At 52.4% G+C, this 24,038-nt stretch overlaps 2 protein-coding genes across 6 annotated transcripts in view; one reads left to right on the forward strand and one right to left on the reverse strand.

The window, feature by feature from the left end:
• Positions 1 to 10,928, forward strand: part of KIAA1614 (KIAA1614 ortholog) — a 42,687-nt gene extending 31,759 nt beyond the window's left edge. For 3 of the 5 annotated variants that reach the window (XM_074322258.1, XM_019733836.2, XM_019733913.2), the window contains exons 7-10: positions 1,490 to 1,748; positions 4,644 to 4,771; positions 5,554 to 5,738; positions 9,898 to 10,928. In XM_074322258.1, the coding sequence (XP_074178359.1) occupies positions 1,490 to 1,748; positions 4,644 to 4,771; positions 5,554 to 5,738; positions 9,898 to 10,091 (766 nt within the window). In that variant the 3' untranslated portion in view covers positions 10,092 to 10,928. The other 2 variants (XM_019734001.2, XR_002137551.2) reach the window with 2 other exon arrangements.
• Positions 10,929 to 17,926: 6,998 nt separating this feature from the next.
• Positions 17,927 to 24,038, reverse strand: part of STX6 (syntaxin 6) — a 30,626-nt gene continuing 24,514 nt past the window's right edge. The window contains exon 8 of the mRNA XM_019734272.2: positions 17,927 to 23,132. Within this exon, the coding sequence (XP_019589831.2) occupies positions 23,056 to 23,132 (77 nt within the window). The 3' untranslated portion in view covers positions 17,927 to 23,055. The remainder of the gene's footprint in view (positions 23,133 to 24,038) is intronic.

Here is a 24,038-nt window from a genome sequence, read left to right on the forward strand (position 1 = left end):
GTGCTGGACGCAGCTGGCCAGCCAGTCCCAGCCTCCAGATGCTCCAGGATCAGGTGATCTGTGTGTGGGGCCTTGCTCCTGGCTCTGGGCTTGGAGACCACCAGACGCTGCGGAAACAGCCCGCATTCACGTTTCCATTCTCTCGAACGCGTGCGGTCTGAGCCTGTGCTCTGGGGCCTCAAAGCCTGGGCGAGCCAGTCCCCTGGTCGGGGCTTCCTCCTGTCCACTATGCACCATTCCTGGTGACGTGGCCCAAGGTGTCACCTGCACTGAGCGCCAAGGCCCCATCTCCAGCCCTGTGTGCTCCCCAGAACTCGAGACCCCACATGTCCACTAGCGTGTCTGAGAGGACTAACTGAATTCTCCATCGCTGCTGACAAAAACTGCTTCCCCCAGCAAACACAACACTGGCCACAGCACGCTCACGCCCCAAATCTGGTGTCCTCTTGGCTGCTCTCTCTTCCTTCTCTGCGTCTCTAACCCCCTGGCCAGTCCTCTCCGGTTCCTGCATCCAGCTGTACCGCGTTTCTCCTGGTCTAAGCTGCGTCCCTTCTTTCTGTACGACTCTTAGAGGCCACGTGCCCTCTGCCCTCACTCCTGCCCCCTCCAGTTCCTTCTCCACACAGTGATGGGGTGATGGGGTGACAGCATTAAGACCCTGTCAAATGCTGTCAAAGGGATCTTTCTAAAACCTTCATTAAATGATGTCATTTCTCCTGCTTGAAACCCTTCCGTGCTTTTTCCTCTCAGAATAGACTCCAAACCTCTTCCCTCGGATCACGTGCTCCGTGTTATCGGGCCTCGGCCTGCCCGTGTGACCTCACCTGGTGCCTCCTTCCTCCTTGCTCATTACATCCAATCCTATTGGCCTGACCCTGTTATGTTCTTGAAAGCACCGGGCCTCTTCCTGCCGTAGCACTGTGGTGCCAGCTGTTCTCTCACCCTGGAATTCTCACCTCCTGGCTTGGCAGGACTGGCCTCTTCTTGCCATGCAACTCCCAGTTTAAATTTCATCTTCTCAGAGAGTCCTTTCCTGGTCAACCTGTCATTGTCTGCTTCACCCCACTCAGCAGTCACTGGTGGTTTCTCACTCTGTTTCCTAGTCTGCTGTTTATAAGCTCCCGAGGAAAAGGACCTTGTCTGTTTTGTTTACCACGTACCCTCATTGTTTGCCACATGTCCCAGTGCCTGCAAGAGGCCTGGAAGAGGTTCTCAAGAAATAGTGAATGAACAAGTGAATGAATAAATGACTGGGTGACTCCACAGTTGCGTGTGACACCAAGGGTCTTGTCTGAGCTGTTCTCCCTAAAAGCTACCCACGCAGAGTCCCACGGAAGCCCGCTCGGCCTTTCTTTCTGCAGCCTGGCTGTCACTTCCTCCACAAGACATTGGTGCTGGCCCACCTGGGGCCCACAGACCCTTAGATACAGCCTGCCTTCATCTCCCCCAGCCCTCTCCCACCCACCTCACGTCCACCCTTGCGTTTCAGAGCACTACCGGGGGTCAGTGCGAGACCCGGCCCACCCTCAGCTGCCCCTTCTGACAGGAACAAGAAAAGCAGCAGCAGCATCGCCTCCACCCTGGGGCTGAAAAAGTTCTTCTTGGCCCTGGGCCAGGGCACCCGGCCCAGGTTGGGCAAGTCCCGCAGCTGCAGTGTGGAGCAGCTGCAGTCCCCGCTGCCTGGCTCGGCTTCACACACCAGCACCCCCAAAGTGAAGAGAGCCCCATCGTTACAATACCTGCATCTGGTGAGTCCTAAGGGCCCAGCCAAGGGGTGTGTGAGGCCAGTGGTGGTGTAGCCACCATTGGAGTGAAAGGAGAAAGGAAGCACACAGGCGGCCCCCGCCCGGAGGCCAAGGTGGAGAAAAGGAGGCTGCTGGCTTCCTTCCCTATACTTCATCCCTGAGGCTTGAGTTCCCCTGGACACGGTGGGGGTAGCGGCATCCACACTTCTGTTCTTCCCCCAGCTCCCCGCGCCCGGGCTCATCTTAGAGTCCTCCTTCAACTCTGCCACCTCTACCAAGACCTGGAGTCGACTACCTGGTCATTCTAGAACCTTCTTCATGGTCTCAGTGACTCAGTCTAGCACAAATCACTTCACACCTGGATTAGCTCCACGCCCCCGTGACTGGCATCCCTGCTGCTCCGAGCCCTGTCTTTTCCCCGTGGCTCCCAGAGTAGCTCCTTCTGATCAGCAAATCTGGCCTTGCCACCCCCTTACGCAACACCGGCCATTGGTCCCTCGTCACCCTCAGATAAAGTTCAGCTCACTTGGCAGTGCTGAAGGGTTTCTGTGATCCGCTTTCGTCTCTCACCACTCTCCTTCTCACACTTGACCCCAGTGATCCTTGACCTTGCAGTTCTGTAATCAGGACACACATGTCTAACTTTGAACCTTCACCTGGAATGTTTCTCCCACCTTCCCTACCTGCTAATATTGGCTCATCCATCGACACTTCAGCCATTGCCTCCTCCAGGAAGTTGCTTCCAACCCTTCCTTGGGCTCAGCTCTGGGCCTCTGCTCTGTGTTCCCATCTCATCCTGGGCTTCCCGCCTTCGTGGAACTTGCCACATGGTATTTTAATTGATTTTTGTCTGTTTCCCCTCGCTGGAATGTGAATATCTGAGGAAACACCATTGATCTTTGTGTTCCCGATATGCAGTATGATGGCGGGTATGGTAAATGTGCTCAGTACACGGTGGGAAGGAGTGAAGGCAGAGCGGCCTCCCATGTGCAATAGGACAGACCAGCAGAAGCTCACTGACTCTCAGCTAGCTTCCTGGAAACGCTGTTCTATTCCAGGTGTTTTCAGGTACTGTTTGTTCTTCTATTCCCTGCACCCCTCCCCTGGGCAGAGCGAAGTAGGTGATTATGGTTTGGGGCACTGGAGGAGAATGCAGGCTGAGTGGAAATTCCACTGGTTGTCTGGCCCAGGAACACTACCTGGGACGTGGTCAGTGCTCAGTAAGTATTTGCTGGATGGATAAACGGAAGGCCAAGCGATCATAAGCTGGGAAGGGGAGCCTAGACTGACATTGTGCTCCAGGAACCCACTTTCCTCCTGACATTAATTCGTCCCTGTGTGTCTGCGCCAGAGCACCCAGGTGCACTGCCCTCAGAGCTTTGGTCTCTGTAAACCCCTCAAGGGAAGTGACGACGACGTTAGGGTAGTAGAGGAGCGGGCAAAGAGAAGAAAGGAGGCTGGCAGAGACACGGTGGGAGCAAGTGCAGGAGGACTGAGCGGTGGAAAGAAACGTTCAAGAACTGGAGAAAGAATCCGTCTCACCCAGCAATGTTGATGACAGCTACTTCCTGTCAGACCTGTGCTGCCAGGTGTGTGTGTGTGTGTGTGTGTGTGTGTGTGTGTGTGTGTGCATGGAGAGGGTAGGTGGATGCTACAGCAGTTTGGTTTTCATTTTGCCCTCCTGAGTGGGCAGTGGCCTTGTTCTCACACGCGACCTCCAGGGGTCGTGGTCCTTTGACCTTTGAACCTGCATCTGGAAGGCTCTCCTCCCATCGCCCCTTTCCCCTTTCCCTAGGGAATGCCTGCTTGTTCTTCGGGTCTGAGTTATGCGTGACTTCTCCCAGGAAGACTTCTTAAACTCTAATACAAGTCAGCCCCTCTCCGAAGTTTCTTGATCATATGCTTTACTTCTTTGGAGCGTGGATTCCAATCATAATAAATGTCTTTAATATTTGTTTAAAAGTCTGTTTCTCCCTGCCTCCGTCTTCATCACTCCCACCTCCCACCTTCAGTGCGGCCTCCTCATTGGCTCAATTTCTAGCACACAGATCTGATCTTGTAACTCTTCTGATTAACGTCACTCAGGGGCACCTCAGGAGGCCATATGACGTTCTCCCAGGGCTGGCCCCAGCTCCAGCCCATCTCTCATCCCCTCTGCAGCCTATGACCATGAGTATGTTCCAGAACCTACCATGCTTTCTCTAGTCACTCCATGTCTTTGCATCTGCTGTTTCTTCTTCATGGGGCACCTCACCTCTGTCTTCACCTGGAGAGTTTATGCGTCAAGCCCCACTCAGGTGTCAGCTCCTCTAGTGTCCCCAAACGCCCTAAGCCAAGCGAAGTCTCTCTCTGCTTCCCTGCACCTGGTTCGCGCTTTCAGCCGAACACTTACAACTGCACTTAGGGCTTTGACCTTACCTGTGCTCACCCACCCCCATCACTGGGGGAACTCCTGAGGTACTCACGTTTTGTCTTTTCCGTCTTTTTATTCTGTGTTTTAAGGTACACACTTAGATAAAAATTTTTGAATGTAAGTGATCATAAAAGAATCACAAAATAATATTTATGATTTTAACTCTAAAATTGTAGTTATTCTATAACTTGCTTTCACTTTTTTCTTACCAAGACAATTAGATTTTCTTAATAAATGAGATAATTAGTATTATAGTACTAGTAAGTTATTTCAGCCAAAAAAAAAAAAATGAAAGTTCAGATCACCTGTGTAGGCCCATCTAATTTGAGTAAGTTACGGAGATTCCTGTTGGACACTTTGAAGTAATGACAAAAACGCTACCACTACTTTCTTGCAGGGCCCTCAGATTCATGGTTGGGGTCAGGTCTGTCAGGCCCTTGCAGGGGGCGCTTTTCTCACCTGCAATATTGTATCTTTACCACTAGGTGTCACCCCCTCACCAACATCGAAAAGCTGCCTCCTTTCAGAACCTCCATTCTCTGCTGAGCGGCAAGGTGGACCGATCCAGCCTCTACCTGGTAGGGGAGCCAGGGGACGACAGTGCAGCTGGCAGGTAAGAGTGGACAAGTGAGCAAGTGGTTTGGAGGATAAACTCAGAGTAGACAGTGGAGCTGTAAGCTTAACTCTTTCCTGCCTCAGCTGCATGGCCCTGAGTGGGGTCCCATTCCGAGAAACGGACACCAACTTCCTGACCCTCAGGTGCCACAAGAGGCTTGGAGCCCGTACCTCAGTGCCCTTGCCCTGTGCGATTGAGCTCTGAGAAGGTGTGGCAGTGCTAGAAGGGGTAGAGTAGGAAGGTTTGGTTCCTCGGTGCCTCTACTATCTGATGACATCTTGAAATCCGAATGTTCAGAGAGCTTCTTAGCCCAGTTAAAGATCCAATTAAAGCTCCAGAGGCAGAGACCCCAAAGAGGCCCTTGACCTGTGAGCCTGCCTACAGAAACCCCGCCCTCTCTGATGAGACCCTGTAGGCTGGCTGCTCTTACCCCGGGCTCCATGGAGGGGTTTCGGGGGTCCATTAATTCCTGGAAATTTTATATAAAATCATAGCTTTCACCAGGTTCTCAGAGAGGTCTCCGCACCCAAAAAGATGAAAACCCACTGCTCTTGGGCGGGGCGGGGCGCTTCTGGTTTTGTGGCACTGGGCTCTGAGGGACCTCCAACGGCTGTGAGGAGCAGCACCTCAGCCCTCGAAGGCTCTTCATGCTGGTTAGATGTGTGGTGCCCCGGCAGCAGCTCCGCCAGCTGAGAGGCAGCAGTCATCTTTAAGCCAAGGAGTGACTGGGGCCCAGTGCCCAGCCCTCTTCCCTCACTCTGTCCTTGGTGCCCTTGCAGGTTAGCCAAGGCCCCACCCCGGCGTGCCCTCAGCGTGGAGGATGTGGGTGCGCCCAGCCTGGCTCGCACAGTGGGCCGCGTGGTAGAGGTGTTCCCTGATGGCACAAGCCAGCTGCAGCTACAACGCTCCCCGGAGGGCACTTTTGGCTTCTGTGTGGCCTCAGGGAATGGGCGCCGGGACTCAGGTATGTCCCCTCCACTTTCTGGGCTCCTCTGTCCTGGGTCCTCAGCAAACCAGTGGTGCCTGTGGCTGTGGTCAGAGGCATGTTCTGGTCTTTGGCTGAGCAGTGGAGCTCTGGACTCGGAGAACCTCTTACTGAAAAGACTGGAGTCCTCCCCATAGGGGCTCTTTCTGGAGAGTCACAGTGTGGGGCTGCCGGAGGGGGTAGCTGCCGCAGGCTTCACTCCACTGCCGCTCTGCTGTGTGCTGACGTTCTCAGAGTCAGAATCGTGAAGGCCAGCTCTTCACTGGAGAGCGAAAGGAGATTGTTTGTGCTTGCCAGTTCTCAGAGGCGATCCCTTTGATGTGGCTGATGTGTTCAAACGGTTCCCCCCTCTAGCTGCTGAATGTGTCTGGGCACGTGGAGTGTGCCTTCCTGTCTGTGCGTCCGGGTCCCTCCCTCAGGGCTGGCTCCTGGGGGTTATGTTCACATGCATCCTGGCTCCAGCCCTGGCAGGGTCAGGGAGGGGCTCTGGGCATCCTTCTGCACTCGGCCAGATCTCAGCTGTCCTTTACCCGAGGTCTGAGCTCCAGAAACCACCTCAGGGTGAGCCCTGAAAGATGCTTCCCAGACGCAGTGACTAGGGATGGAAGACAGGTATGCTAGAGGCGAGGAGGAAGCGAGGAAGAAGAGAGAAAGGGAGAGACAGGCACAAAAGGACTGGCTCAGAAGGACTGGCTCAGAAGCCTGTCCTGCTGGGCTCTGCTGAGGAGGGTGTAGCTCTATGCTCTGATCGCTGGGATCAGTTCTTTAACCCGGAAATGGATCTGCCTGCTGCCAGATTTGCACACTGCAGCCAGCTCTTGCCTCTGTTCCCTCATTCATTATTTCAGCAAATAGATACTGAGCACCTCTAGGTGTTGCCAGTACTGGGGACACAGCAGTAAATGGAATGGACAAACCCCTGTCCTCAGGAGCACACATTCCAGTGAGGGAGATGGACTATATCTACAAAAAATATACATTTTATATGCTGTGTAATACATGGCAGTGAAAAGTGCAGAGAAACACACAAATGAAGCAGGGTAAGGGCCCGAGGGTAGTGACTGGGGGCCGGGGGTGCCAGTGGGGCAGCTTTTCTGAGCAGACGCTGGAGGGAGGGAGGAGCCATGTGGTGTCTGGGGGACAAGCATTCCAGACAGAGGGAACAGCCAGTGCAGTGGCCCTGAGGGGTGGCAATGAGCTCAGCCTATTGGAGGCGCTGACTGTGGGCAGGTCAAGCTGAACAGAGCAGCGAGGGGGAGAGTCAGAGCTGAGCTCAGAAAGGGGCGTCACACCAAGTGAGGGGAACAGTGGGGCTGGCAGCAGAGGCCGAGGCGCTCTGATTTACACTTTTAACAGGGTCACTGGCTGCTGTGTTGAGAACAGATTCTATTGGGCTGCAGGCGGAACCAGGCAGACCAGAGTGAAAGCTATTTCAATAGTCCAGGGAAGACAGGATGTTGGTGGCTTGAACTCAGGTGGCCATGGCGATGGTGAAACACGGTTGGATTCTGGTTGACTTGGAGGTAGTTTGGACTCAGTTTACTGATAAATTTTCCATGAGTGTGAGAGGTAGAGAGGAAAAGTTTCTCCCACTTTGCACCTCAGGAGGGTACAACGTCCGTCCTCACAGGAAGATGGCGTTTGTTGACATATCTTGATTACCACAAAGCACCCAACAGGTGTTAGCCACCTGCCTTTTCTTAGCTTCCTCTCTCCTTGGGTGAGGGGAATAGGCCCCCAAAGAGGCAGCATGAGGGCCGAGAGTTAGACAACATAGCACGGTTTATACTCCAGCACCTCTGCTGGCTGTGTGACCTTGAGCAAGTTACTTAGCCCCTCTGAGCCTGGCACTTTTCTTCCCTTCCCTCTTCAGAAAGAGAATGTATTTGGGGAGCAGAACTTCAGACGGGTACTTTCATGGTCTGCATCATTTGTCAGTGTGAAATCATACACAACTGGGCATGCACTCTGCCCTGCCATCCTCCCCAGAAGTCCCTTTCGGCCCCTTTGCAGGCAGTGCAAGCCCCTCCCCCATTACCTGTCATGGAGTTCTGATGAGCAGGGGTCTGTAGTCGCCAAGGGCTCCTTGGTGCACTTGGGCTCTGCCCTGGCCTGCTCCCTGGGGTGCCCCTCACCTGGGTCAGTGTGAGCTCTTCCCTGTCCTGCCCAGGTGCTGTCCTGCCCCTGCTCCTGCAGCTGGCCGCTGGCTGTCACACAGAGATCCCCCTGCACATGAAACGTGGTTGGTGCTGGTGCCTCCTTGTCACAGACTATCCTCCAGCAGCGGAGGCTTGTTTCTCCTGGGACTCAGAGGGGCTGTGAGCGGGGGCCATTCACGGTCCTCGCTAAAACATCAAGATGTTGGTGCTACTTTGCTGGCTACCACATCCAATTCTCGACAAGCATGGGAGAATGGCAGGCTTTGCCTTCTGCTTCTGACTGAAGACAACACAGAGATCGTACATCCTTAACAAAGGCCACTTCCCATAGACAATAAACGCCTACAATAGCAATCTCTCTGTCATATTTTTATCATGACTTGCAGTTGTGAAGCCCACCCGAGAGTCTCCCAAAATGGCTGGCATGACATCAGTGTCTAGTCCAGCTCTGGCTGCATTCTTCTGGGTTTTCTCACCGTTCCCCACCTGCCCTTCCTGCTGTACAGTAGCCATTTTTGCAGACTCCACCACTCCCCACCTTACTTGCCCTTCCCCCCATGCCACCAATGTGCAGACAGGGCAGGCAAGCAATTCAAACACTCAGACAGAAGAGGTAGAAGATAGGGCAAGGGCTGGGAGACAAGCCTGAGCAGCTGAGATGACAGATATGTCTGGTCGGGTGGGAGACAGCCTTGCAGAAAAGGCTCAGCTTGGCGGGGAAACACAGAAAGGGCATTCGACAGCTCAGACCAGGGATGGGGAATGTGTCAAAAGATTGGATTTGCTAAACCCAGAGCTACAAGCTTCAGGTGCCTTGGAGGAGATTTCAGTGTGCTTCCAAACCAGAATTTCAGAGGGTGGGCTCTGAAAAGCTTGACTTCTGTTGGACTGAACAAAGGACCTGTGGGGTTAGGTAGACTAGAGAGATGTCTTAAATGGCTTCAAGCCAGAGACAGAAAGCAGATGAGATGCCCGTTTGGGTCCCTTCTGAGGAAGCTGATTCTAGGAAGAGGTGGAGAGTGAGGCATGGGCCGCTGCTTGTTGTGGAGGGAGCCAGCGAGCCGAGCCTGGGCTGGGGAGCAGGGAGGGTGTTAAGGCGGCACAAGCTACCCCAGTGTGTGGCCAGGAGAGGCCGGGGAACCAGCCAACCCAGCCCACAGGCCCCACAAAGCCTGTTCCATGGACGTGGGTTCCCAGAATCGGACCCAGGAAAGGAGAAGCGGGTTCTCCCCAGGATCTGTCTGCACTTTAGAGACCCAGGAATGGTCATACTGGCCAAGCAGGGCCTCCTGGGGGCAGTGGATGGGAGAGGGTGTGTGTGACAAAAAGTGAGCTACCATGACTTTGAATGTGAGGTTGGACTTGTATATTTCCTGGGTTTTTGCCCAGAGGCCTCCAAATTGCAAGTGAGGAACCATAACCGAGGAAGACGGAGGCCAGGGCTCGTCCTAGACAATACCGGGGAGCAAACCAGGTTTGGGTTGGCCCTCAGCACCCCGGGGATACCTTCCCCCCACTGCAGTGATTTGGGGGCAGCCATGGAGCTCGTTTGTGGGTGCCCCCAGCACAGTACCAGGCACATCGTAGGTCTTTTTCTCAGTTTTTAAATATTATTTTCCTCCCTATTCTGCAATCAAAACTTATCTCAGAAAAACCTAAGATTAGCTCCTTCACACTGGGTTATAATATGAGTAACAACAGCTAAAAGCGTTGTTTGCATTAAGGGCATTTTAACAGAGAAGATGGAGAAAGGAAGTTCTACCATGGAGGCGGGCACACTGTATCTATGTATAAAGCCGGTTGTGGCTGTGAGGGGGACTGATGAGGGTGTGTGTGTGTGTGTGTGTGTGTGTGTGTGTGTGTGTGCTCTGTATGAACACCTGCCCCCCCTCTCCCCCCAAAACAGCACCCACCTGGTCAGCATGGCAGACAGGCATGTCTTTACTTCATGTGTTAAATTCTCCTGTTCTCCTTTGCAGGGCTCTATGTGCAGGAGATGGCGGACACGAGCACGGCCAAGCTGTACTCGGGGCTGCTGGGGGTGGGGGATGAGATCCTCGAGGTGAACGGAGCCAAGGTTGCAGGGCTGGGCTTGGCTCACGTGCAGGAGCTCCTGGCCCACGCAGAGAGCCTGTCACTCCGTGTGCTGAGGCAGAGGCCTGTCCCACGGTGACCCACAAGGTCTTTGGCCGTCACTGTCACCCCTCAGAAGCCACGAACCACCCCAGGGAGTATGACTGGGAAAGCACTGCCCAAAGCTGCTGGAAGAGCAGGGTGGCACGACGTGAACACCCTGGACTGTGGCTGGGTTTTTGTGATTGACCACCCTAAAGAGAGGGAAGGAGCCTGTGTGCGTGTCTTGTGTAAGGATGTTAATTTATGCAGAACCAGGGAAAGATATGTGGGTGTCCATGCCTGAGGTGCTGTCAGCAGCTTCCTGCACCTTTGCTGGCAGGGGCAGGAAAGATTCAGTAGATCCTTCTGTTGGTCCCTGAGCTTCGGTCGCCTCTCCCCCAAGTCCCATCCCATCCTGGTCAAGGGCTCCAGCAGCTTCCCACACTCCAGAACCAAAGAAATGCTGGGCCGTACTGGCCTGGCACCTGCCTTTTTCAGTCTCATTTCTCCCAAGTCCCATTTGACATCTTTGCTCTTTTTCCAGAAATGGGTGAAGTGTCTCCAGTAACAGCCTTACAGCCACTGACCACCCATTCCAAAACAAAAGTTAGGACATGTGGTCTGTTGTAAGAACATCTGAGAGAGGTTATCTGGTAGCCAGAATATTAAGAACTTTTTTGATATATAAGGTTGAAGGAAAAAGTGAAACAGACCAATTTCAGGGAAGGGCTGCTGTGGCCAGTGAGACTGGCCAGACAACCTCATCCCCAGCGCCCTGCCTTCGGTCTCTACCCAGCGTGAGGCTGAAGCTACCAGAGCCTGGCCTCTCTTCCTCCTGTCGAGCTTGGACACTGGGCTGTATGTAGCTCATGCCAGGCTGTGCCCAGCCACAAGCTCTCTGTGCAGACTCCCTGACAGCAGCTGTGGTGGCCGGCCAGCAGGGCAATGGCATGGCACAGGCCAGGGCGATGGGTTGTCCCACCTGGCCACTTCCTCTCTCTAGGCTTGAATACTGCCCAAAGGGTTAGGACTTTCTGTGAGTGGACGGCTGTGTGTCAGTCTTAAATTATTAAAAAGCAAGGCTGTAACTTCTTCCATCCTGAGTTTTTATATTCTGGGCTGAACGCTCACTTGACCTTCACTAATCATGGGCAGGGGCCTGGAGTGGGGGAGGAGGAGAGCAGACAAAAGCTCAGCGTGGGCTGTGTTGGGCATCCCAGAGGAGAAGGCTGAGGAGGCACCCAGGGTTGGGGTGACAGCTAGGGTAGATGCAGAAGCCTCCAGAGACAGTCCTTGGGCTGGGAGAGGAGCCCTGAGCAAAGTGCATTTATCAGCAGGAGACAGAATGGAGCTACGGGGACTTGCATAGATGCAACTAGGGGGGTGAAGTGGGCGGTTCAGGGCTGTTGTAGAATTTGGCTGGTACAGGTTGTGGTTACACACATACACCCTTCAGAGTTGGGTTAAGATGAGTGTTGCTGCAGCTTTCAGGGCGAAAGTTATTGGAGGAGGCATGTGGCCTAAGGGAAAGGTGATGGGAAGGGCCAGCAATCCTGTGGAGTGTGTGTAAGCGAGTGTTCTCCCATCCTAGGGTCTTATCCTCAGGAGCTCGTTAAAACCCCTCTTTACTGCTCCTGCAGGATGGGGAAGCTGGGCTGACCTGGGGTGGAGCATAAAGGAGGAATGCGGAGGTTCTAGAAAGTGAGCAGAGGGGCCAAAGCAACAAGTATTTGGGCCTTCGGGATGTGAAGAGGGTACCTGGATACCTCACAGACCAAATCCTATAAATGGTCCCATATTGGAACAACAGGCATGGGGAACCCCTGGTGGCTCCAGTACCCCGATTCCTGGGCTTGTGGTGTTGACCCAAGAAGTATACCTTCCAAAAAGGACTCCTTGTGGTTAACAAGGTCCAAATTCATGATCAGAGCCTAATAGCGATTGTTTACAGAGGCCTCTCACAGACAGTGCATATCAGAGAGAAGGCACAGACTCAGGTGCCAGACCTCCTGCACTGAGTTCCTGCAGTCTCAGCCAAAGCTCATAAAGGAGTTCCTGGAATTATATTTCAACCAATGGACTGAGACCGACCCCATCCAATGGGAACTGCACAGCTATATTCTTATTTGCATGTTCACTGGCCAATCAGAGCAGCTCCATAATGACCAATCAGAACATGCAATTCTGACCAATCAGACGTACAAAGTTGGATTCCTTATTTGCATAGAAAAGGACCAATCAGAGACTGGGGAAGGGACTTTACTATAAAAGGTGGCCTCAGCTTTATCTTAGCAGTGTACTTTTGGTTTCTATCAGAGGTTGTGTTTCTGTGGTTTGCAAACTGTTCATTTATGAAAAGTTTCTCCTTTTTCTCCACTCCTGTTGATACCAGACTGGTGGCAGCAAACTTTTGTTGACAGAAGTCATGAAGCTTGAGGGACATTTCATGTCGAAAAAGATTTTAGGGGCTAAAGGCACCCTATTTACTCTGTATAGCGAGGGCTATGTGCCTTTCCAGCCCCAGCTGGGAAGAAATGGGGATGCTGGGACAGGGACAGGACAAGGAAAGGTCTCGAAGGAGTATTGAGCTCCCAGGTGCAGGGGGCCAGGCTCTTGACACATCTCAGTCCTTAGAGTAGCCCTGCCAGGCATATCCTGTTTACTGTCTATTTGAAGGAACGGAGAACCAAGTACAGCAACAATAATAGGGCATTCAGACCTGGCCTGTCTGACTCAGGGCCCACTCTTCCTACAACAGCCCCCCACGCAGTGCCAGAAAAGCCTTGCTAGAAGGGCATGGAGGGGTGAGGGGGGAATGGGAAGGGGGTAAAAGGAGGAAGGGGGTGAAGGGAGGAAGGAAGGGGAAGAGGGGGAAGGGGGGTAGAGGGGGACCTGGGAGGCGCTCTGGACCGGCTGTGCGAAGAAGCAGGCCTGCCTTGCTCTGATTCCAAGGAGGCCGCAGAAGGCGCTTCTTCCTGGGGTAAAGTGATGCAGCGCCCTGCCTTGTGCGGGTGGGAGGGGCTTTGGTTCCCCTGGGTGTCCTTCTGACCGTCCCATCTGGTCTCTGCTTCCTGGGGAGCTGCTGACCAGGTCAGCCCTGCGTCACCACAGGACCATCAGCTCTCGCAGTACCTAGAACCAGGAGCCAGGCCATGTGCCAGGCCGCAGCTTAGGGAGATGAGAAAGACGCCTCTCCCCGACACGGCCACGGTCTACGGGAGCCGCTCAGCCGTTACCACACGGCCAGGTGTGTGCAGCACGAGAAGCTGGCACCTGGTGCACGTGGGGTGTGGAGCCTGGGCGTGGTCAGGCCTCAGCTGAGGGTGGGAGGCTTAATTAAAAGGAGGTGCGCCCACGCGGGGTTTACTAAGATGAGTGGGAACTGGCAGGATGGGGAAGGGAAAGGACGGACAGCCACAGCCAAGGAGCAGCATGTGCACAGGTGTGGCTTTTTCTGTCTCGCGTACGACCCCCAACCCCAGGGCAGTTCCATAGTATCTGCAGTTCACACGAGGAACCTAAACACTGGGCCTACACGGAACAGAAAGGGCACCGATTTGGGCCTCAGACAAGTCAATATCTTTAGGGTGACGGGGGTGGGGGGACAAATTCTGAAGGCACCTCAGAAGCGCGCGCTCCTCCCGGTCCTGGGAGGACGACACACCCCACCACGCCTGTTTTGACTCGTTTTCGGGGTCGTCTCTTCTCGTTGGCGGAGGGGCCTATGCGAGGCGAGAGCGCGTCTCCTCGGTAGGGCGGAGGGGGGGACCAAGGTCTGTCGCAGGCCATGACCAGGAGGCGACTGTGCGTGGGCAACCGCCCCGCACCCACCCGCCCTTGCTCCAGTCGCCCGCGCCGTCCGCGCTGCTGGCCTCCCGGAGGTGCCCGACGCGCCAGCCTCCCGGCCTCGGCCGCGCCCGGCCGCCTCTCGCCACGGTCTGTGGCCGCCCTCCCTCGCCTCCGTGGGGGCGGAGATGGGCCCCGCATGCCCTGCCCGCCTCTGGGACGCACAGCGGGGCACGGGCTCGGGTAGAGCCACAGCTGGTCAGGGCCTGGTGTCCGGGGCTGGGTTACCGGGAGGTTACACGCACCGCGCCCCCTGCCCCACGAGACACTTTGCTGGGCGCCACAGGCCAGGATGAAGACACCTGGCTTTGTCCTTGAGGAAGGCATGATGAGCAAGAAGGCGTAAGGCAGAGGGAACAGAGGCTGGCAACTAACGGTGACGACACCTTGGTATTTTAAAAGCTGATGGTGGAGGCGGCGCGCCCAGCGCTGTCCTGGTTGGAGCCAGAGTTGGCGAAAGGGGTGGCAGGGGAAAAGCGGGGACCAGCCTGCGAGTTGAGGGCACAGGGATGGGAACCGGGTGCGCTCAGAGTCCCGAGATCTGAATCATAATGGAGGAACCGCAGGAGCAGCTCGAATTTGGGAAATCAAGGTTAACCTGGGAATTCAGGGACGTCGGTCGCTGCACAGTCTCCAACCCTGTTCTCACTGCTCCGCAAATGTCCCAGAGCCTGTTGGGGACCTTAAGGACGCAATCCCGAATCCTTAAGGCAACTCTGCGAGGGAGTTACCTTCACTAGGGCCGGCATCGGGACTTGGCTTTGGTTTTCCTTCAGGGAAATGGGGTTGGCACCCCCACCTGCCCGCTGGGGGAGGGGAGAAGGACAGACAGATCACTTTCTGGAACAATGTTTCTGAACCGGAGGCTCGTGGGTCACAAACGCTATCTTGTGGGTGGAAACTAGCATTTAAAAAAACAGTGCCTACCACAAGCCAAGGGTAGGTTTTGTTTGGGGAAAGCTGCTTTCAGATGTGTGTCCAGAGTTGTAATTTAAAGAGTTGTTAATGGCCCTGCTCTGGAGGCTGCAAAGAACTCACCCTCAGGACCAAGGGAGGGAAGGGTGGGTTGGTCTAGAGGGCGGAGTGGGGGGGGGGAGAAAGCCGACTGGTCCTCCATCCCACCCCTCCGCTGGATCCACCGTCAGACCTGCGCAGGGGCCTGTGCTGCCTGCCAGAGGCTACTGAAACCTTCCCGGCCTGGTGGCTGGTCTGTGTGCCTGCTTCTGGGGAAGAGGCATCCTTGATCCTACATCCCTGTCGCCAAAGGAAACCCGTGTGCCAGAAGCAGACTGCCATGTGCCTGGCCTTCCCGGTCCTCCAGACTGGCCTCCAGGCAGCAGGATTCCCATGTGAGCATTTATTGGCAGGAGCTGGGTTGTTGGTTTCCTGACCCATGCATGACCCAACTCCATATAGTCCTTCATCCATCCATTTGCTTAGCTTATTTGTATGCCTTTGCTGGCATACCCTTCCCCAGTCCACCCATGGACCCCCTGGCAGCCTTCAAAAATATTTGCAGTACCTGCCCTGAGAAGCACTCCATGACATCTGCATGCTGACTTGGGCCCCTTCTCTCAGTTCCCATAGAATCTGATGCCAAGGGCTCTTTGTTGTGGCTCTTTTCACATAGAACTGCTGTTTATCCTGCACCAAACGTGCAACAACTGGGCTTCCTGGCCCACCTGCCCAACCCATTTCCCACCCCAAATTCCCAGGCGGGTTCTGGAGCTATTCAAAATGCCCTGCTGCCAAACGGTTCCCCCCCCCCCGCCCTCTCCCATCCTCTATGAAGTTCCCCTTTTCTACAGAGCCAGAGCACCTGCTTAAATGGCAGCAGCCTTCCTTGGCAAGAAGCTGTGCCCAGCTCTCCCAGGCTGAGTTTGACCCGGTCGGAGTGCTGGACCCCGAGGAGGGGGCTGCAGGATTAGTTCTGATATCTGCCCATGGAGCCGGCCCTTAACAGCTGCCCTACCAGGCCTGGAGCGCATCCGGGGCACTCCAGTGCGTGTCGGGCTGCCTGCTGTGCCTGCCTTTGTCTTGTCCTTCTGCACTCTGGGCTCTGGCCCCAATTCAGTGTGGAGCTGCCCTTTGGGGTCTGGCAGGGTGCCTGGCACTGGGGAGAGGCCTGCCCTACCCTTGGGGAGCCCATATCCCCAGGTGGAGACAGCTATAGCTGTGGAAAGAGACAAACCAGTGTGCCAAGGGCTACAATGGGAGCGCCAGGCGGGAGACCAGATTCCACCTGGTGAGTAGAAAATCTACCCAGAAGAGCCATCCGCAGGCTCACCTCCCTCCATGCAGTTCTGTTATCTCAGAAACAAGGAATGCTGGCAGGCATGGGGGCTACAGCAGCGTCCAGATGCCACAGCTTTGGTTCTCATCCTGGGCTCCTCAGACAGTCTCCAGGCTTTCCTGAGTTTATATAATAAGGAGTTTGGCTTGCTTACTTTTTGCACATTTCCAGCCAAATAAAAGCTCCAAAACACCTTATCAGCAAAGCTGACCTGCCTGAGATCCTGGAAGATTTCTGGAACTCCAGTGGTCTTATAAGGTTTGACATGTCAAAGCCAAGGCAACTGGTGTCCATCTTTGGCACTGCTAGTCCAATGCATTACTCCACTGTGACCTTGTGCCACAGCTCTTTTGATCCCTCTTCCTCTCTTGAGCTTTATGCTACCATTTCTCTGGTTAAAAGACGACTTAGTGAAACATCTGCTTGCCACCACTGAAATCTAAATGGCATCTTTTTTCTTTGAAGAGAGGCTGCATAACGGTCCAATCAGACCCGGGTTCCAATTCTGACTACCGTTTACGAGTGGTATCCTTGGGCAAATTTCTTAATTGCTCCATGCCTCAGTTTTTAGGTATATAATGGGCCGCAACAGTATTTCCCTCATGGGGTTGTGAGAATGAAACATATATAGTGTTTTGCTCCCTATTAGGTCCCTAATGCTTGGTCAAAAACCAGCCTGGCACATCAGAGCAAATGTTAGCCAGAAGTATTGCTATTTTGCAATGAGAAACGAAACTTGAGAAATTTGCCCCTGGAAGAGTTATGGCCCCTTCCCAAAGGCCGGCCAATCTTAATGTGAGCTTTTGTGAACAGAATCAGAAAGCATTTAAGCATGTGCACAGTGAAGGGTGTGGGGAGGGAAGTCCAAGTCCAAGGTGGCTTCTGGAACCCGTCCCTCCCCCTCTGAGAGGTGTATTGGTGGGAACTTTGTGTCCAGGCTCTGCCTCTCTGCCTGTGCCTGCACCAAACAGGAGCCACCACCAAAGTGCTGGGTGTCAGCACTGTGGTAGGAGGGGCTGTGTGTCCCATCCCGTCCTAGCTGCCTATTATGACATTAGGGGGAAATGAAGCTGAGGATTTGTGAAGCACAGAGGTGCCAATTTCTGTGCCAGGCACTGGGGGCATAGGAAGTGGCTCTGCCTCTCATCAGCTGTGTGACCTTGAGAAATTACTTGTCCATTTCCTCATCTGCAGATTTGTTATTATATGAGGAAACGTCCTAGTTTCCTACAGCCAATTTAAGTATTATATATATTCCTCCAGAGTGCTAATTACAGTGCCTGGTACATCATAGAAGGAACTCAATAAGTGAGGGTGACGATGACATATGGATTAGTGAGGTCCCTGCACATAGGGATCTCCTGCTCTTTCAACTGCCAATTCAGATGGCCAGTATTCTTGTCAACACTTCAGTGAGGGGGCTCATGAAGGACTCAGTTCCTTTTGTGTTCTAGTCTCTCTGCTCCCCAGATTCCCAGTCCCAACTGAAACTCCATGCTGTACAATATTCTGAATACGTAGAATGGTTATTTGGGGATTTAAGAATCCATACGACTAGCTCAGCCAGAGAAAGCACAATTTAGCATTCAGATTTTCCTGCAGCCACAAACTTTTCCTACCCCAGGCATATGCACATGTCCATGTTTATGAGTGGGGGCAGAAGGAAGGAAGGGAGCCGTGTTTAGGTGTGGAAGGAACTAAAAACAAAAACCAACCAAACAGACTTTAAAAAAAAACAAAACCCAGGACAAAGCTCATGGTCGCTCCATTTCTCTTTAATACTGAACAGTATTATTCATACAGTTGTAACATGAGTTCAAGAGCAGAAGTAAGAAACATTACCGATAGACTTCAGGGTGTAAAAATACCACTTTTAAGGATGGCTAGTTAAGGGGTGTTTGTTTTTGTTTGTTTTTTTGGTTTTTGGTTTTTTTACACAAGTATTTTTAAAAAGTTTTCAAGTGTATGGTGTCATCAAATTTTATTTCATGTCAGGATTACAATCAAAGCTGTGGAAGCTGTTAAGTTGCAGGGACGGTTGACTGTAGCCTAAGTCCCACAATGCAGCAGCAGTGATTCTCAACCTAAAGTGGGCGACGGAATCCCCTCGAGGGCGTGGTAAACACAGCCCGCTGGCCCCACCCCAGGTCTGTGATGCAGAGTCAGGGTGGGGCCTGAGAATCTGCATTTCTAGCAAGTTCCCAGGGAATGCTGCCACCGCTGGTCCCACAGCACATTTGGGGACCCACCATCTGGAGAAGCAAGACCTATCTACCTGTAGCGAGGGCTGTAAACTTCTGGCACCAGAGCTCTGGCACTTTCCTGGGGTGGGGGGCAGCAGGGAACAGGAAGCACCATTGGGCAGTCACCCAGGCATTTTCAGTTCTAATTCTAGATCGCACGTCTTTAGTTTGTACCTTCTAGTTATTTAAAAATAAAACGCTATCAGGTTATTTATCCTTGGAAGAAAAATCTGACAGTTTAGTCCTGCTGAGTACTACCATGTATTACATATTCTATTTTTAAATTACACCAATTTCTAATTACAAATGAGCCAGGGAAAGCATATTTCCACTTACAGAAACTGAATCTATAATCACTTACAGCTTGTTTCCTTGGCCTTTTCCTGGTTTCCAGGCCACCCCTTCACCCTGGGCATTCTCCTAGCCTGGGTCAGTCAGGATGTAATCCCATGGCGCTTACAAGCAGTTCCATTAACTTAGTGGGACACCTAGCCGGCCTCTCCTCACCCTGCACAGGCGACTGGGCACAAATACTTTTTCTGAGGATTAGGACGTCTGCGTCTCCCCAAACAAACCTTAATTGCAGGGTAGCAACTGCCATTCAGTAGTGGGTCTCAGCTAAAACCTACTTTCTGCAGAGCAGGAAAGAACCACCTTGAACTTGGCCGCACCCCGGAGCTGACAGAAAGCTTGGCTGGAGTGGAGCATGGGCTGCCGCCAGGGCCAGGAAACAGCGCCCGAGACGCTTTGGTCAGCGAACAACAAAGCTGGGTGGTCTTATTTCTAACACCCTCTGAATCATTAAGTGGCTTCTGGGTTTGCAAACCATAACCTTATAAAAAGAAATGGCAAAGTACACTTTCTCACAAGGATCTGGCTGCAGTAGGCAAACCCGGTCCGAGAAAGGTTCCCGTGAAGCCCAGCAGTAGGGCGGGTCGTGGGGCGATCTAAGCACAGCTCCCATCAGCACAACCTCGAAGAAGCGCCCAATGTCCCATCAGAAGGAAAGCAGCACCAACACGTTAGCTTATGTCAGAGGGAAACAAGTTCCTTTTCTTTCTTCCTCACCTCCCAACATAGCTGTATTGTAAAGAGGCTATAATATAAAGAACTCCCAAATACGTGCAGACCACAGCAACATGACCAAGACGCCACTGTAACTTTCAGAGCTTTAGTGTCAGGGGGGGCGCAGATCGGCTGTCAGTCTGTGAATCCTTCTCTCTGCTCTCGATGGACAAAGAACACTTTAAGAATAATAATACTAATAATAATATTCTTAAAATATCCAGGAGGGAAAGAAATGCCAGTGAGAGGAAGACAAAGAGGGAGAATGGAAGGTAGTGCATTCCAGACATTAGCTCTCCAGACAGTCCGAAGTTTGTCTTTACAGATTCGTCCCACGGTACGAGGTAAAGCCAAACAGTTCAGAGTCCAGAGTTGAAAAACAATGCATATTTATCACTCAGTTTTGAGATCCTGCAATGCTATGAAATTCTCTAGAAAGGTAACGGTCTCACTTTACAGACGGGAAAATTACCAAAAGAAAAATCTTGGCTCTGCCACCTCCACTTCCAGAAGGTACAGCACTTAACAGAGACAGATTTCTGTTGGAGTTTGACTGGATTTCTCTTCACAGCCCTTAATCGCACGAGGTGAGAAGGAAAGGAAGTTGCCAAGTCGTTGGCTCCCAGACCCATCAGTCTGTTTAACTCTGGCTGAAAGCAGAGAATCATGGGCAAGTGACCAAGTCTCCCCCTTCGGCTCTGGCATGTCGATCCTCATGTGACACATCACAGTGACACACACGGAGCACCAGTGATTGTCCAGTCAACACAAAGACGATTCAATAATTAGGACTGAAAACTAAGGTATTTTAGCTTTCCAGTTGGACTCCTACTCTGGCAAACTCTCTCTGGTTCATTCCCCATTCTGCCCCAAATCAGTTGATCAGTAAAATGTTCTTCCAGTAAACACAAATGGAGCTCTTTCTCCGTTACCCATCTCATTCTGCCAGTTCTTTAGAAATGATGAATATGGGATGCGGTGTGGACGACTGAAGGAGAAAAGGAGCCCAACCCTGTGACAGGGTGTGCTTCTAAGCAGCATGGGGGTGTCACCTGTGCCTGCTCCTCTGCCGTCTGTGACAGGCAGCCAAGGGACCACGCGGGTGCCCTCCAAAGCCTGGTAACATTAAGATCACTGAGGAGGAAATACTGCCTTTAGAAATAAACCTAAGCCCCTGGCTTCTTCTCTGTGACCACCCAGTGTGGGTACAACAGGCTCAGACCCCAGGATCAAGCCAGTGGGGCCAGAAGTGATGCTTGGGGTAGAGCCGGCTCTGAAGATACACTGAGAGGCCGACTATCAAAGAACAGCTCCATCGAGGCCTGGAGAGCGCAGCGACCCTACAGGGAGGAAGCACGCAGCATTTGTATTTTCAGTAACTGTTCTCTTTCTAAATATCTCCCTATTGCGTTTGAGACCGAGTCTGCCTCACAACAACCACTCTTTAGCTAAGACCTGAAGTCAGTGAGGTCAGTGTGCCGATTCTAAATATATCCAAATACTGAGTAATTAAGCCTCACGGTCACAAAACCTGGTCGCTGAAGTCAAGAGTGTATCTTACTCATCAGTGATCAGGCGGGTTCCCAACAGGCCGCCCTCCTGACACACACGACAGTTCTGCAGGGCTTAGTAAACCTAGGAATAGTGGGACAACAGCATGGCTTTTCCGTAAGGCCGTCATGTAATTCTGACACCGGCTGCCTCGCATAACATGGAGAGCATGGATGACAGTACTGAGACAAGGTCCACATTTAGTTTTAACACAGACTTGTATATTTTAATGCAAATCTAACGCCCGTCCCTGTTCTAAGTTTATAGAAGACTTATTTGAATAAGTCTCAAAACTTTGTAAAACAAATGATCTAGTACCCTATACATCTGAAGCCCTTTGTTAATAATCACTTTTTTTTTGCTAATTTGAAAAGAAATAACTTATTTATATCTCAAATAGAGTTGAATGTAAACGTGGATGTCAACCACCCTTTCAGTTTTATAAATCTACTTTTAGCTTTCATCAACAGGCAGATTTCCTTACCTACCATGATCCTAAATATGAGAAAATACCCTTCTTTAAAAAATTGTTATACACATTTATTAAAAAGTGCAATTCAAAAGTTAGCTGGGCAAGTACATCATTGCAAATTGCAAAACACAAAAAAAAAAGAAAAAAGAAAAAGGAGGGTAAAAGCCCCAAAACAAAACAAAAACCAAGGAATATACACAAAACAAGAAAAAAAAAAACTTTGAAAAATTTAGTGTGCTGAAAAGTGGACCCCAAAAGATGAGGAAATGAGAAGGCAAAGCTACAAGTCTGTCCAGATGTCGCTGTGCGTTCCACGTGCAAAGGAGATGGGTGAGGAGACAGCAGCCTGGCTGCCAGCCTCTGGCTCTGGGTTCAGCTGCTACTTCAAAATTAGGTTATTCATCAGGGAGGTTATAAAAACATCCTATACACATGGCCACGTTGGAGGCATTTGCAAAGTCACCAGGAGCTTGAACTTTAGTGTCTCAGCAACTGAAACTCAATTTGAAGCATCTGTTACTTAAATTTGGACTGGCTCAGTTATTTGAATGGATGATAAAAATCAAGTTGTCATCTTAGGGAAACAAAACAAGTTCACCTCCCTCTTCTTGCCATGTCTCACAGGGTTAAGAAAAGCCTGGTCCCAACTAGCCTTTTTTGTCACGACAGTTTCTGACTAAATGTAGTAAATGTACTAACCCCTCCCCACCCCATCCCGCCAAGACGGAGGGCCACAGGATCTTACCCCACTCAAGTGTGCCGCTCAGCAGCCATATATATAAAAATACAAGGTGCACCCCTGGGGAGGAGGCCGTAGGGCAGCCACAGGAATTCAGCCAGACCTTGTCCGCCCCGCGCTCGGCTGTGCACACATAGGGTCCTGCTGCCCTTCCTCCTTTCAATTCAAGACATGCACTGTTAGCACCCCCAAACCCCAGTGCTTTTCATTATTTTCCATGAGTTATTCTTACCACAAACAAAAATGTGCCTGGAAAAGCAATTGTATCCCTGTACTTAGCCCTGAAAAACGAACCACTGCGTTTTCTGTCACAAACTACTTCTGGGCCTTACCCCCATAATGACCAGCTCTCGGAGGATAAGGGGCGCTCCCACAAGGGGCAAGGGAGCAGACCCGGGCGCCCAGTCCCAACAGGGCTCCTCGGGACGGGACAGCAGCTGCAGTCAGAGCAGGGGGTTCTGAGCTGCGGAGGATGGGACGCAACGAGCAACAGCGAATGCTAGCCGAGTCTGCAGATTTTTCTGGATTCCTCAGAGGCCCTCCACAGGGAGAGAGGTCCAGGGAGGCAGAGCAGTGGCAAGTTGTCCTCAGAACAGGACAGGCGGTGCCAGGAGTGTGCAGTCGTCACTTCCTCTTCCCACGGGCCCCTCCGGCGCTGGAATGGAGGGGCTGCCTCCATTGTGGGGTCACAGAGAGAAAAGTCAGCGCAGGCTGTGTTTCCAGGAGACGGAGGCGAGGAGCCGGCACGGCTTGCTGCTTCTCCTCCTCCCCGGGTCCGTGTGCAGGAGGCAGCGTGTACGCGTGGCGCTGCCGTCACAGCACTAAGAAGAGGACCAGCACGACCAACAGGACTGCAAAGAGGACGGCTATGGCACACCACTGGCGCCGATCTGCAAGGCGGGACACGAGGATTAGCTCTCTCGGGACTCGACCTTCCCCAAGATACAGTCACACGAAACTGAAGCAGAAAAGGGACAGAGTGTGTAGCTGACAGGGGCAGAGAGGCCCTTGAACCTGTCCAGGCACCCGGTACTCAATGCCGCTCTGCTCCTGGCCTGCACTGCACCTGCCGCTCCCCTGGAAGCTGCCTCGTGGGAAGGATGTGCTTCCTGCCTGGCGTCTGTAAAACCCATGGCTCTCAGCTTTCAGTGGGTACTTACTGTGTCCCTGGGAAAGACGTTGGCACTGGCGTTCCAGATCAAAGCCCACCTGCTTTAAGCTCCCTCCAACGTCAAATCATTTAATTTGACAATAATCCTATTCTGCTCACTATGGAAGGATGGAAAGGAGATGCAAGTTCCTGCTAGTCACTTCCGGAAACAACAAGCTGAGAACGCAAGCCCCAGTGATTCATTTTACACCACACCTCGTCAAGAAAGTGAGATTACTCAACCAGAAGTGTGTTGAAGTAATGTATGCAGCTTTTCTGTAAATGAAAGTGAACTGTCTTTTCTGAAACAGAAACGGTGGCTAGTCCAGCAAAATGGCTGAGAGCAAGGCCATGATCACACAGGCCCCGGGGGATCCTGGCACCAGCCCACAATCCTGACTGTGGTGGCCCTCCGACCTCTACAACGGCTGCCTCCCAGGGCTGCTGTTTGAACTAAACCACACACTCTTGGGGCACACGTGGGGTACACGATGCTGTACTCGTCAGGATGGTTCCTTAATGTGGACAGATGGAGAAAGAACAAGTGGTCTTGCCACTGATAAGTCCTGCTGTTCCCACAGAGGGTCAGACTGAAAGGAAAGAATTTCACTAGCCTATGAAAATGCTACAAATAAGAGTTCCATTT

The sequence above is a fragment of the Rhinolophus sinicus genome, linkage group LG17 (genome assembly GCF_036562045.2).
Source record: "Rhinolophus sinicus isolate RSC01 linkage group LG17, ASM3656204v1, whole genome shotgun sequence".
NCBI classification, from domain to species: domain Eukaryota; kingdom Metazoa; phylum Chordata; class Mammalia; order Chiroptera; family Rhinolophidae; genus Rhinolophus; species Rhinolophus sinicus.